This window comes from Trichomycterus rosablanca, chromosome 26, assembly GCF_030014385.1.
Source record: "Trichomycterus rosablanca isolate fTriRos1 chromosome 26, fTriRos1.hap1, whole genome shotgun sequence".
Taxonomy (NCBI): Eukaryota; Metazoa; Chordata; class Actinopteri; order Siluriformes; family Trichomycteridae; genus Trichomycterus; species Trichomycterus rosablanca.
This window is the reverse complement of record NC_086013.1, coordinates 8,311,344-8,324,287: the sequence shown is the minus strand read 5'-3', so window position 1 is coordinate 8,324,287 and position 12,944 is coordinate 8,311,344. Positions and strand designations below refer to the sequence as shown.

Here is a 12,944-nt window from a genome sequence, read left to right as displayed (position 1 = left end):
GTTGGGTCTCCACGGTGCCATCGGCCTGGTCAAGAGTATGTGTAGTGTGGCGGAGGAATTGGAAATGTCTAAATTGGGAAAGAAAAGGGAGGTAATTAAATTTACATTTTTATATTTTTGCCATTTAGGAGACGCTTTTATCCAAAGTGACTTACAGTACTGTGACAGTATATTGTCCAAGCAGTTGAGGGTTAGGGGCCTTGCTCAAGGGCCCAACAGTGGCAACCTGGCAGTGGTGGGGCTTGAACCAGCAACCTTTTGGTTACTAGTCCAGTACCTTAACTACTAGGCTACAACTGGAAATAAGTGAGTTTCCAATGTAGTTATTTTGATTTCTACCATTAAACCTCTGGCTGAGGAGAGCCGCAGAGTATCCTGAAACAACCAAAACACACACCCCCCCACCCCACCACACACTGCTCGCACACACACACACTTTTCGCACACACATGTATACATGCAGTGGAACATCTTTTCCTTCATGCAGTTGACTTGACCAGCCAGAAGAGGTCACAGTTGCAGCAGCAATGAGGAACCCATTTGACCTTCATCCATCCCTCAGGCACAGTTGTATCTACTAGATGATTGGCCAGCTTGATAGCACTGCTGGGTTTGGAACATTCCATTTCCAATTCTACGATTATAACTCTGGCCGAGGAGAGCCGCAGAGTATCCTGAAACAAACAAAACACACACCCCCCCACCCCACCACACACTGCTCGCACACACACACACGTATGCAAAGAGTCTCGCAGTGCCATCAGGGAAACATGCTCCTGATTTAGCGTCGTCAATTTGTCTTACGCTGCTGGTGATCCCTGATTTAATTCGAGGAAGGTATATTTCCTACTCACACCTCCTCAAGTCCTAAGTGGACCCTTTCTCTTTCACCCATTCTTAAGGCACAGCCAGCTCTATCTGCTAATCAGGGTTCTTTACACAGCATTTGAAGACCCCACCCACATAGTCCGGTCATCCCGCCCTAGCAGACACGGTAGCCAATTACATGTACATTTACATTTTCAGCATTTAGCAGACGCTTTTATCCAAAGCGACCTAGAGTACTGTGACAGTATACAATCTAAGCAATTGAGGGTTAAGGGCCTTGCTCAGGGGCCCACCAGCAACCTGGCAGTGGTGAGGTTTGAACCGGCAACCTTCTGATTACTGAACCAGCACCTTAACCACTAGGCTATAGCTGCCCAATTAGAGACTGCTGACCCAGGAGGCAACGTTGAGTGGAATATCCCGCTGCACCCTAAGTGCAGTTCTGACCACAAGGTTGATAACCGTGGCCTTGAAGCAACCACCACCACTGACAAACATCACAAGACAAAAAGTGTCATGCTGTCGACGCAGGGCTAATTTAACGGGTCATGCACAAGGGTGAGCGATCAAACAGTCTATAATGAATAGGAGCAATACACGATGTCCTACAAGACAGCCTAACGTAAGACTCTTGTACAAAATTCAATCAAGCATAAAAAATCTGGTCACCTGGTTAATGCCAGAGCTTTTAAAACAAAAAAATCCATATTTTTTTCTCAAGCCATTTGTGAGAAAAAGCCAGAAAAAACCTGACTTAACGTATAAATGTGTCTTGATCATGCAGGGTAGAAAGCTCAGACATCAATATAGTACTAAAAATCAATATAGTTGCATAAACACACAGTTCCTTTGAATTAAAGCCACCTAGAGAATATACTTTTTTATCTTGATCTAGACATCAATGTCATTGGCTGAGTTTCTAGCCTTAAAATTGCACAATATTTGCTAACATTACATTAATTAAACATAGGGCACTCAGGTAGTGCAGCAGTCGATTGCACTAACCCATTACCGCAAGAACCCAGTTCAAATCTTAGCAGTGACACAACAGGTCAGCCCCTCAAAAGGCATAACTGGCTGTGTCTGATGGAGAGAAAGCTAAATGGGAAATCACCTCCTTGCTACTCCTGTCGCAACCGATCCCTGTCTGGTTGAGGAACACATAGAGAATAGCGTGGTCCTTCGTACCTGTAAGAATATACTGTTTACTTGTGTCATACAAGGCATAAGTTAGCCCTTTTTTAGCCAGTAAGGCACTACCTACGTCCATGCTCCTTCGAACCTTGGAGCTTTTTAGAGAACCAGCCCGCGTTTCCACCAGTTTTTGGGAGTCGAGCATTGATCGTCATCAATGGTGGGCAATGCGCAATGGTAGCGAAGAGTAGTAACAAGGTGACAGAGGGTGGAGATTACCTGCAAGCATTTGTGCTGTTGTTGCAGATGTTCGTTTTTATGAAAAAAAGCATCGATCAGCTATTGGTGAGAAGAAGACATAGAAGGCAACTCTTGCTTTTTGTAGTGCATTCACATGAGAAGAGTTTGTTGCTTCGCTCAGTGCTTGGCTTGAGATGTGCGGTAAAACATTACCAAAGTGTTCCACGACACGGATATTCATCATTCTGAAAGCATCCGCATATATCTACAGTATGTTTACTGTGTTTTCCTCACTGTGTGGTGGTTTTACTTTTAAACTTGTGTTTTACAGCTCGGGGTGCTGATAAACACTGAGAATCGGTTTCATCGGGAGAGTGTCGTAAGCTTAACGTAAAAAATCCTTAATGTGACTTAATGTACTAAAAGAACGACATAGGACAAGCACACCCCTCATAATCAATACAGTGATCTCCACAGGAACCCCCACCATACACACCCCACACAACCCATTCTGAACTCTGCACTTTACCATGTGTAATTCATATCTTGCACAATAACTGTACATCTCGACTTATTATTCAAATTTTATTTTATATATTTATATTAATTCACTTTTCATAATTTTGTACATCTGCACATAAAGAGTCCTGTATATATTGAACAATTGGTGCTAGTTTTAATGTAATTTAATGTGTATATTTTTGTAATTAATGTGTATTGCAACTGTGAGGGACTGAGCACCCAGGGGCGTCGTAGTGGGGTGAAAAGTGGGACTGAGTTACCAGGGCCCCAAGTCGGGGGAGGGCCCTTGAGGAGTCTCCTTTAATATTTTCCTTTAAATATTAATATCATTTAAAGATCCCAATAAATGTTGCTAACTAATGTAAATGTAATGTTTTGGGTAAATAAATCGGTTGATTGATGGATTGAATTGTGTGTCCTAACCTACATATAGTGTCTGAGGACAGGCCCCCTCACCCCTTGCACGAAACGGTTTAGTCCGCCTTCACCGGGCTCGGCGCATTTAACTTAGCGTTCATTCTGCTGAAGCGGCAGAGCGCGTTGTATCCGTGCTATGGAAGATGATGCCCAATAAATCTAAATCCGGTTTTCAGATAAGAAAAGAGAGTCAGGAAAGAGAAAAAAAAGAAGTGTGGGAAAGCAACTGCTAACGAACTTCTTTCCCAAGAAAGGTGAGCCCAAATGTGAAAGCAAATAGCCTACATTAAATGAACTCCTGTGGTTATAAAACGCTTCAATACCACCGCCATTGTCAGTGCTAAAAACTGCATAACACAACATTAGAAATAAAATGATGCCTTATCTGTAATCTGAGGTAAACTCTAAATATGTTTTTGTTTGCATAGCTTACCACACCATAGCAATAGTATATTAACTCGAAAATTAATTTAATATTTATTATTGGGCCATAACATAATTAGGCTCAGTGTCATAGGTTCATAAGGATAGGCTGACAAATTAGTAGCAAAGCTAACTTGTGAACCACATGGCACTCAGTTTCAGACACTGTTACAGAGGGTGATGCAGCAACAGACCCCTCATCCTCTCATACATTTCAGTGTTTAGCACTTTGTTGAAGTCTGTTTTCTTTTTGCCCTTTTTTAATGAAAAATGACTAGTGAGTCAAGTTTTGTTTATCTTTTTTTTTTGTAAATAAAGACTTTTTTATTAATGTGGAAATCTGAAATGGCATTTTTATTTTATGTAATAAATAGGCTACTTGATAAAAAGCTGTTCTCTTCAGTTATAGCTTTTTAATAAAACAGAATGTGAAGTTTTGTGTGATTAGGCTATTTTAGATTAACGTGTGGTTAGATAACTAGACTAGTAGTAAGCCTTTGTTGTTGGAGCTTTGTGAACCTCTTGCTTACAGGGGGCGAAGAGACTGGGGTGAGAGGGGCCCATGGGCACTGCTTGTGCATAGGGCCCAGAATTTGGTGCTACACCCCTGTGAGCACCTAAGCATTTCACTCACCTTTCACACCTGTGTTACAGTTTTTAACAACTGTTTCCACACATTTTCAAAACTCTGTGTCTATTTTTCAAAACTCTACACACAAAACCCACAATTGCTCACACAAAATGCAAAATGCCTCAAATCTCCAGCAAAATGACACACAACATTCAAACATTCAACAAGCAAGCATTGACCTCACATTGCAAACACTTTTGTCATAATATGACATTTTGGATGCATCATGTACACACTGTTGTTTAAAACCTAAAGCTCTTCTGTCTTTCATGGGATTCTATGTTTATTTCCATACAAACGTGCAGAGAGAAGGTGAAATATACTCACAACACACAGAAGCAGCATTGAAACCAAAAACATAAATTTTTTCCAAATCATTTGCTGCTCTGAATACAATATTTGTACAGCACATAAGAAGAAAAAAAATCCAACCACCACATGTAGTTGGACAGAAACCAAACACATCTATGAAAAAGCTGATTTCAAACAAATAATTTTATTTTTTACCAAAAAATTAATTGTGTGTGTGTGTTGGTTGGGGGGAGGGTAGAGGTTGGGGGGTTGGGTGTGTGTCTAGGCTTCATCTCTCCTCCGGGCTGGCTCCTCCGGGCTCGAACCCGAACTCCTTGTGGTCTGCCTCTACCTCCAACTCTCCTGGCTCTCTCTGCGTTGTCATTCATTGTTCAAAACAGACATCTTGACATGTTTCCTATGCTAAGCCAATGATCCGTTGGTGTTCAATAAAGTAATGAGCGTTTGCACATGTGAGGCGTGAGAGTGAAGCACTGGTGATTTAGTGTGGCATTTTGATAGGTTGTGTTTGAAAAAGGAAATCAAGTTACTTCCTGTTTGATTTTTGTGTATTAGGTAGAACATTGTGTGTGGAGTTTTGCAAAATGTGTTTTAGGAAATTGAAAACTGAGTCAGACACTGAGAATTAGTGTATGGTTTTGCAGATTTGGTGTGGGGTTATGGTGTTTGAAAGACATGTTTAGAAAGTTGTGTGACAAGCAAATATTGAGTGTGTAAGCAGTTGAAAAAAAACTAATGTGACGTGACAATAAAGTGATTTAATTTGATTTGATAGGAACACTACATTTCTCTTAAATATTACTGGTTATAATGGCTCTGTACTGCTGAAAGCCACATTCATCTTTATTTTTCCATGTTAAGTTTGCACCATATGTTGATTGCCTCTCCAGCTACTATTAAGAAGCTTAATACCATCACTGTTTCTATTCTGGATTTTACAGTTTCATCATCTAGCCAGATTAGAAATCTGGGAGTGATCTTTGATTCTACTCTGTCTTTTGAGCCCCATTTCAAAAATACTTGTAGGGTAGCCTTTTTCCATCTTAAGAACATTGCCAGGATCCGTCCCTTTCTTCCGTATGCTGCTGCGGAGACTATTATCCATGCATTTGTAACTTCTAGAATTGACTACTGCAATGCTGTACTTCATGGACTCCCTGCTAGGGTTTTGAACAGGCTGCAGTATGTACAAAATTCAGCTGCAGGGATTTTAACCCATACTAGATCTTGGGAGCACATCACCCCAACTTTAAAACACCTACACTGGCTTCCAGTACAACGCAGAGTACAATATAAACTGTTGGTGCTGGTTTTTAAATCTCTACACGGCCTCGCACCTTCATATCTTGGAAGTCTGCTAACATCATGTTCTCCAGTTCGGTCTCTTCGCTCTTCCACCTTGCGTCTGTTAAAAGTTCCCCCTTCTAAATTACGTACTTTTGGTGACAGGGCATTCAGTGTCGCAGGCCCCAAGTTGTGGAATAGTCTCCCTCTTGAGCTACGTGCCTGCTCATCTGCAGCTGTGTTCAAAACCTGTCTCAAAACTCATCTTTTCCAGCTGGTTTTTGGGTGACCCAGAACTGTGCCACATGTTTGGTGTTTTCCATGTTTGTAATTGTGTATTTTATTTATAATTTTGCTTAGATTTTCTTTATTTTTATTGTACAGTGTCCTTGGGTGTCATGAAAGGCGCTTTAAAAAAAAAAAAAATTTGTATTATCATTATTATTAAGTAGGGATGTCCCGATCCGATCTCAAAGATCGGAATCGGGGCCGATCAAGGCATTTTTTAACTGATCGGTATCGGCTTTACTAAGGCCAATCCTAAGCCCGATCCTTTGTTTTACGTCGGCATGTCCGCTTTAAATTGGAAAGTGAAACAAGTCCAACAGCGAAGTGTAATGTCTGCAACGCGAGCGTTTCACGAGGCGGTAGGAGCAGAGTTCATTACTGTAGAATTTTACTATTTATATGGTGTGTGAGTCAAGGATCACTCCGGTTTACAAAACAATGTAGTGATGCACTCGCTTAATAAAGAAATAAATACACGGTATATTCACAAATTGTCGGGAGCATTTAACACTTTATTAACTTCTTCTGTTACGGTACCGAATAGCGGACAGCTGGAGTCATCGCGTTAGCCAAGCACGCTATTCCATGCACTATGGAAGCCCCAAAGGGTCAAAACACACTCACTTCATGTAGAAACGCCCATCAAACCATTGTCACAATACAACCACAGAAAAGTTTTTTACAGTTACAACATGCATACAAGTACGGTGGCTCATAAGAAACAAACCAGATATCATTTAACCAAACGATCTACAATTACTACCAATCTGATACGGCGCCTAAAAAATAAACACTCAGTCGAATACAGCGAGTTTATTATTATATGATGAGAAGAGGAACCGGCTGTCCGCTAACACGGCAGAGATGCTGATTTTCCTCAAAAAGAACCTTCACTTTATTTTGAGTGTTCTAGTTTTACTACTACAATGCTGCACTAAGTTTGTTTACTTTTATTTTGTAAAAATAAAAGAACATTAAGCAATAGCTTGGATGCAGGCATTTTTTTTCCTACAGCACTGCAGAGCTATTCAGTTGTTAAACATATACATTGGATTCATTTGAATAACTGTAATGTACTTGGTGTGCACTGTGTGAACAGTATTATCTAGTTCTTATCTAGACAATATTTAGAAAATACAAGTATCGGTTTGAGACTTGGTATCGGATCGGGATCAAAATTAAAGGAACAAAAAAACGTGATCGGGACATCCCTATTATTAAGCATTGTTCGTACCGCCTGGGTCGCTTTTACAGCATCATATCAAACTGTTCGTCTCATTGGAGGCACTTTGAAAAGGTCAGCGGCAAACTGGGTCAAAATTCAATCGAGGAACAACGGCACAGCAGCGCAAAAGAGCTTTTGCAGCTTCTCATGTGAAACCATGCCCACAGACGACGTTACAGTTCGTGCTGAAAACCCTGGTATTCTTTGGTGCGTTTGCAGTCTGAAACCTTTTTTTGGTGGAAACATGCTGAAACGGTTGAAAAGCAAGTTCACGAATCGGAACAGAGCCCGTTCTGCGTCGGTGGAAAAGGGCTAATTGTGGAACACTGTTTTAGCCCTATGCCAAATGTAACCGGACCCAAGTTGGAATTGAAATTGTTTCTACGGACATCCCAAGTCTGCCGGAAGTTCTGGGAGTCTCCCGCATATACATAGCGGCTCCCTGATGCCCGCAGGTCAGATAAAATCTCCCGGAATCTAGAACGAACGGCCAAGAGCGACACACACGCACGCAGGCAACACATACTTTATTCCTTGTGCACTGTGTAGGGAACATAAACCAATTGTCTAATTCACTATCTAGTGCACTACGTAGGGAACATAAAGTCATATCTTAAATACTATCTACTGCACTATGTAGGGAACATAATTAAATATGTAATACACTATCTAGTGCACTATGTAAGGAACACAAATCATCATCTAGTTATACTATCTAGTGCACTATGTAGTGAACATGAATACGTTATCTAATACACTATCTAGTGCACTATGTAGGGAACATAAATCCGTGATCTGATATACAATCTAGTGCACTGTGTAGGGAACATAAACCAATTGTCTAATTTACTATCTAGTGCACTATGTAGGGAAAATAAATCCGTTATCTGACATACAATTTAGTGCACTACGTAGGGAACCTAAATCCGTTAACTAATACGCTACCTAAAGCATTATGTAAAAAACATAAGTCTATTATCTAGTACACTATCTAGTGCACTAAGTAAGGAACATAAATTCTTTTCTAATATACAATCTAGTGCACTATGTAGGGAACATCAATCTTTTATCTCACACTATCTAGTGCACTATGTAGTACACATTATTGTGTTTGTGACGCGAACAGTTAGCTTAGTAGCTCAGTTCAGTCCGGGTCCGGGGGTACCTCCCTGAAATGAGTTTTTGCAACTTGGGATGTCTGTTAGTATCTTTTTGTTTTGTTCAGTTTGTTCAGACATTGGACAGCGTGGCCACTTCTGCAAAGATTCACCACCGTCTGTGTTTTCTTTTTTTCCATTTAAGATAATACCAAATAGCTCTCGCTGTCATTTGCAGGAGTCCCAGAGCTTTAACTCTCATTAAAAGTCAAAAGTGTTAACAGTGTTCTGTTCTTCTCTCCAGGCTCGCTGAGTTTGCAGTGTGATGAGGAAGGGGTTTGTCCCTGCAGACCCAGCATGACCGGAACAAAGTGTGACGCCTGCAAACCCGGTTATCACTCTCTCAGCCCGGGGGGCTGCAGGTAATCGTCCGCACTGTCGACACCCAGGAACACAGCGAGTTAATTTAGAGTTAATTAAGCCTTGCATTCTTTTAGGAGGGCAGGCTTTGGCTAAACAGTGTAAAATCTCACACAGCTAATTAGTGTGTTTTATTTATTACAGTAATATATTTTAATGCATTGTTTTTGACAGGGAGTTTTTTGGTTATTAGCAAATCAGCATTTGCAATGCGATACGATTGGCTCAAGTATATTCGGGTGAAAAGTATGTGTCTGTAAACCAGGACGGAAATCATACTTCCAGCAGACCCCACTCCAGTGCTCTATCAATAGTTTTATTACAAATCAGAGTGAACCTATTTGGCACGTAGGCTGCTATGCTGTTTTGGATGCAGCACCCATATTCAGTGATATACACTGTGGTTTTATAGGGTTGATGTGTCAGAAGTTAATGCCAGGCACGGGGCGCTCAGTGGGTCTTAGAGTTCAAATCTCAGCCCTGCTCCCAGCAGACCGGATGCCTCTACGTACAAGGATCGGCTTGTCCGAGGGTGGAAATGCCGGAGGCGATTTCTCATGACCTCTGCTGGCTGTTCAGTAGCGCCTGCACATATTTGGGGGATAATAGAAATTCGGTTGGTGCCGTGTGACTCTCCATGCGTGATATGGATCTCCATATGAACCCACTTTGTGCGGGTAAAAAAAAAAAGCGGTCGGCTACTGCACACCTGTCAAAGGGGCGCGTGTGTTAGTTACAACCCTCCTCGGTCAGGAGTGGAGGTCTGCAGCAGTAGAGGACGCAAAATGCATTCGGGTACTTGGAGTTCAGAATCTCGGCGCTGGTGTGCTAGCGGAATATCCCGCTGCCCATGTCCATAATTTTTTAACACATGTACAGTGTTATAAAGAGAGGCGTAGAACCCAAGGATGCAGAGGCAAATAGATCTTTATTTATAAACAATATGTATTAATAAAACACAAGATGCAAAAGGTGAACAAAAAACAAATCGGGTGAACCCCGATTGAGGCCGCTGGCGCCGCAGGCAACTGAAAAATGGGAAAAGAGAAAAAAAATAAAACAAAAACCGCGAGTTGCAAACCCGGATCGCCTGTGTGCGAGGCGTTCGCGTACTCGCTGCGCTATGTATTAGCGAGAGTGAAAAAGGGGAGTCTCGCGCTTAAAAGGCACCGAGAACCAATGTCCCGGGAATAACAGCCGGGAATGAGAGAAGCCGAAACTGGCCGCAGTTTCGGGGTTCCTCGAATCGGCGGAGTCACCAGCCACGCACCGCTAGACTGGGAGGAAGCCGATCTGAAAGGAAAAACAAATAGATTAAATCACTAATGTTAGAGCGCAGATTCGAACCGACGCAGTATGCAGAACAAGCCGGGGCTTAGCCCGCTTGGCCAAGCAGTCTGAATAAGAGAATAAGAACCTCTGCTGTAGCGTTGGCTAAGCTAACGTTAGCCACATGCTAACGGTTACAGGAGAGGTCTGGCAAAAAACGCTGAACTTAACAGCAGCACGAGGGCTGCACGGAGTCACACCGATCTTTCCCTATCGTGTGAGAAAGAAAACCCTGTCTACCTCCGCCTTTCAGAGTACACACCCGACCAACCTAGAGATTGCCCGGGGATACCACACAGGCCCTGACAAAGGGGTACGATTGCACAGCCATGCATGAAAACAAGAGAGAAGGTGCGACGCCTGCAGCCATGTCAGGCTCACTTAAATAGGGCGAGCGCAGCTGCAGGTCGTTGCACTAATTAGCCGGCCTCCTATTTGAGGCCTTGCTGTTCGGTGCTCTGTAACACCTATGACGCTGGGAACTGGTGGTGCGTTCACCAGACGCCGCAGGTACCCTAACATACAGTACATGTGAAACCGAAGGCAGGAATCAAACCCACAACATGGGCCAAATATAGTATAAATATATAGCTATATAAATCATTTATACTGTATAACTTCACTGATTTGTTTTAAACCTTGTGGCAGGAGTTTGGGGAAGGCCCTTACCTGTTTTAGTAATCATTATACCTGTGCACAAACAGGCATGGTTTAGTAGCCCGGAGAGAGAGTTGACCTCAACCCTACCGAACATCTTTAGGATCGAACTTGAACCTAACTTGTGAGCCAGGCCTTGTAGTTCAACATTAGCGCCTGACGTTACAGACCGAACAGGCACAAATTCCCACAGACTAAAGTTTAAAATCTTGTGAAAAGCTTTTTTTTTTTTTTTATGCTTATGATTTTGAAGTGACAAGTTACCACAGATAAACCGGAAAGCCTTCCAGAAGACTGTTATAGCCACAAAAGGGAGTGGGACGGATTTCTGTTTTAATGTGTTGTTTCGAAATAGGACGTTCAGCAAGATCAAAGTCGGATGCTTGGACATATTGTATTTTAGGACAGCAAACGGCTTATTAATGATTAACATTCACGGCATTCATCAGGCGCTTCAATCCCAAAACTACTGAATACAATTCGAGCCATTCAGAATTCAGGGCCTTCGGATTGCTGGCTGAGTACCTTAAGCACCGAGCCACCACAGCCGTAATGATTAAGCGTCCACGTACTTACAGTCACGTAGTGTAAAACACAATGCACCATACCGCACTATATAGTAGTAGAACTAAATCAGGGAGCAAATCAAATACACACACTTGCTTGCTCTTTCTCCCCTGTGGCCTGTATAAGGCGGTGTGTTGTGGTGTGAATTAGCTGGTCTGCTGGACCGGAAACTGAACAACGCAGAACTGACGGGTAGAAAAGAGGAGAGAGAGAGAGAGAGAGAGAGAGAGAGAGAGAGAGAGTAAGAGGAGAGAAAGAGAGGAGAGAGAGAGAGAGGAGGTCTGAATGAAGGGAAACAAATCAGGAGGCGCGAGAAAGAGAAGCAGAACGTGTTTATAGTAATTGAATTACTGGTAAAAGCAAGCTCCTCAAAATGCTGCATTATGATAAACTCACTGTTTTCCATTCAGTGACTGAAAGGGGGGGGGGGGGGGGTGTATTAGTTTAAAATTTTATATTATTTATTCTTCATCCATCTTTAATAACTGCTTTATCTTGGTCTGGTCCCAAAGCCTATTTTAGAAAGACCCCACAAATTGTATAGGCTGGCGATCCTTCACAAGCAATCAGATACTTCTCTACACCTGAGCGGCCAGTCCACTAGGGCTGTGCGAAATGACAAAAAAACGAATATGGCCGCTCAGGTGGCGCAGCGGTAAAGTACGCTAGCGCAGTTGGGGTTTCGAATACACCGTATCGAATCTCGGCTCTGCCGTTACGACCGGGCTGGGCGGCTGCATGAACAACGATTGGCTGTTGTTCAGGGTTAGGGGGTAAAAAAAGTCGGATCATAGGTCCTCATCCCTGCTGGCTGACTGATGGCGCGTATGTCAGTTGAGAGGCGTCATCAGTCAGCGGTGAAGGGTCGAATCAGTATAGAGGACGCATCTAGGGTAATCGGATTAGGGGAGAAAATAATTAAAAAAATAATAATAAAAATGAATATTTCAATATGCTTTTAAGAAGTGGCGATACGATACGATATAATGACAAGAATAACAAGAACTCACTACAGACTTTATTGAAGACTAGAGCGAATAACAAATCTGTTATTATTTATTTATTTACTTATTTATTACCAGTTATAACTTTTAGATCATTTAATTCTGTGTTCGTATGCTCTGTGTAAATCGTGTATTTATTTAAAGTATCCTCCAGACCACCCAAGAAGGATGGGCCCTGCTGAGTCTGGTTCCTCTCAAGGTTTCTTCCTGTAATTTTCAGGGAGTTTTTCCTTGCCACAGTCGCCCTCGGCTTGCTCAACAGGGGTTTTTGTATCTGTTGGTCCTGGATTTTGTAAAGTTGCTTTGAGACAATGTCTGTTGTAAAAGCGCTATGTAAATAAAGTTGACTTGACTTGACTTGACTTAATGTAGACTTAAAGTACAATGGCAGGCCACTGCCCGTATTTTACCTTATTTGGTTTACAAGTTATCTTAAAAACACAACACATTGTAGTTCTGATCAATTCTGACAATTACATTGTTTATGTATATATTTTGTACTGTTAAAAGGCTGTATTTGTATTCATAATGACAATATTTATATCAAACAAACCAGCAGAATCTCA

The 12,944-nt window shown here is 42.0% G+C and overlaps 1 protein-coding gene across 1 annotated transcript in view; it reads left to right on the top strand.

The window, feature by feature from the left end:
- The window catches only part of lamc3 (laminin, gamma 3), a 226,051-nt gene that overhangs the window by 74,767 nt on the left and 138,340 nt on the right, over positions 1–12,944 (top strand). Inside the window, exon 6 of the mRNA XM_062989196.1 lies at positions 8,706–8,823. Within this exon, the coding sequence (XP_062845266.1) occupies positions 8,706–8,823 (118 nt within the window). The remainder of the gene's footprint in view (positions 1–8,705; positions 8,824–12,944) is intronic.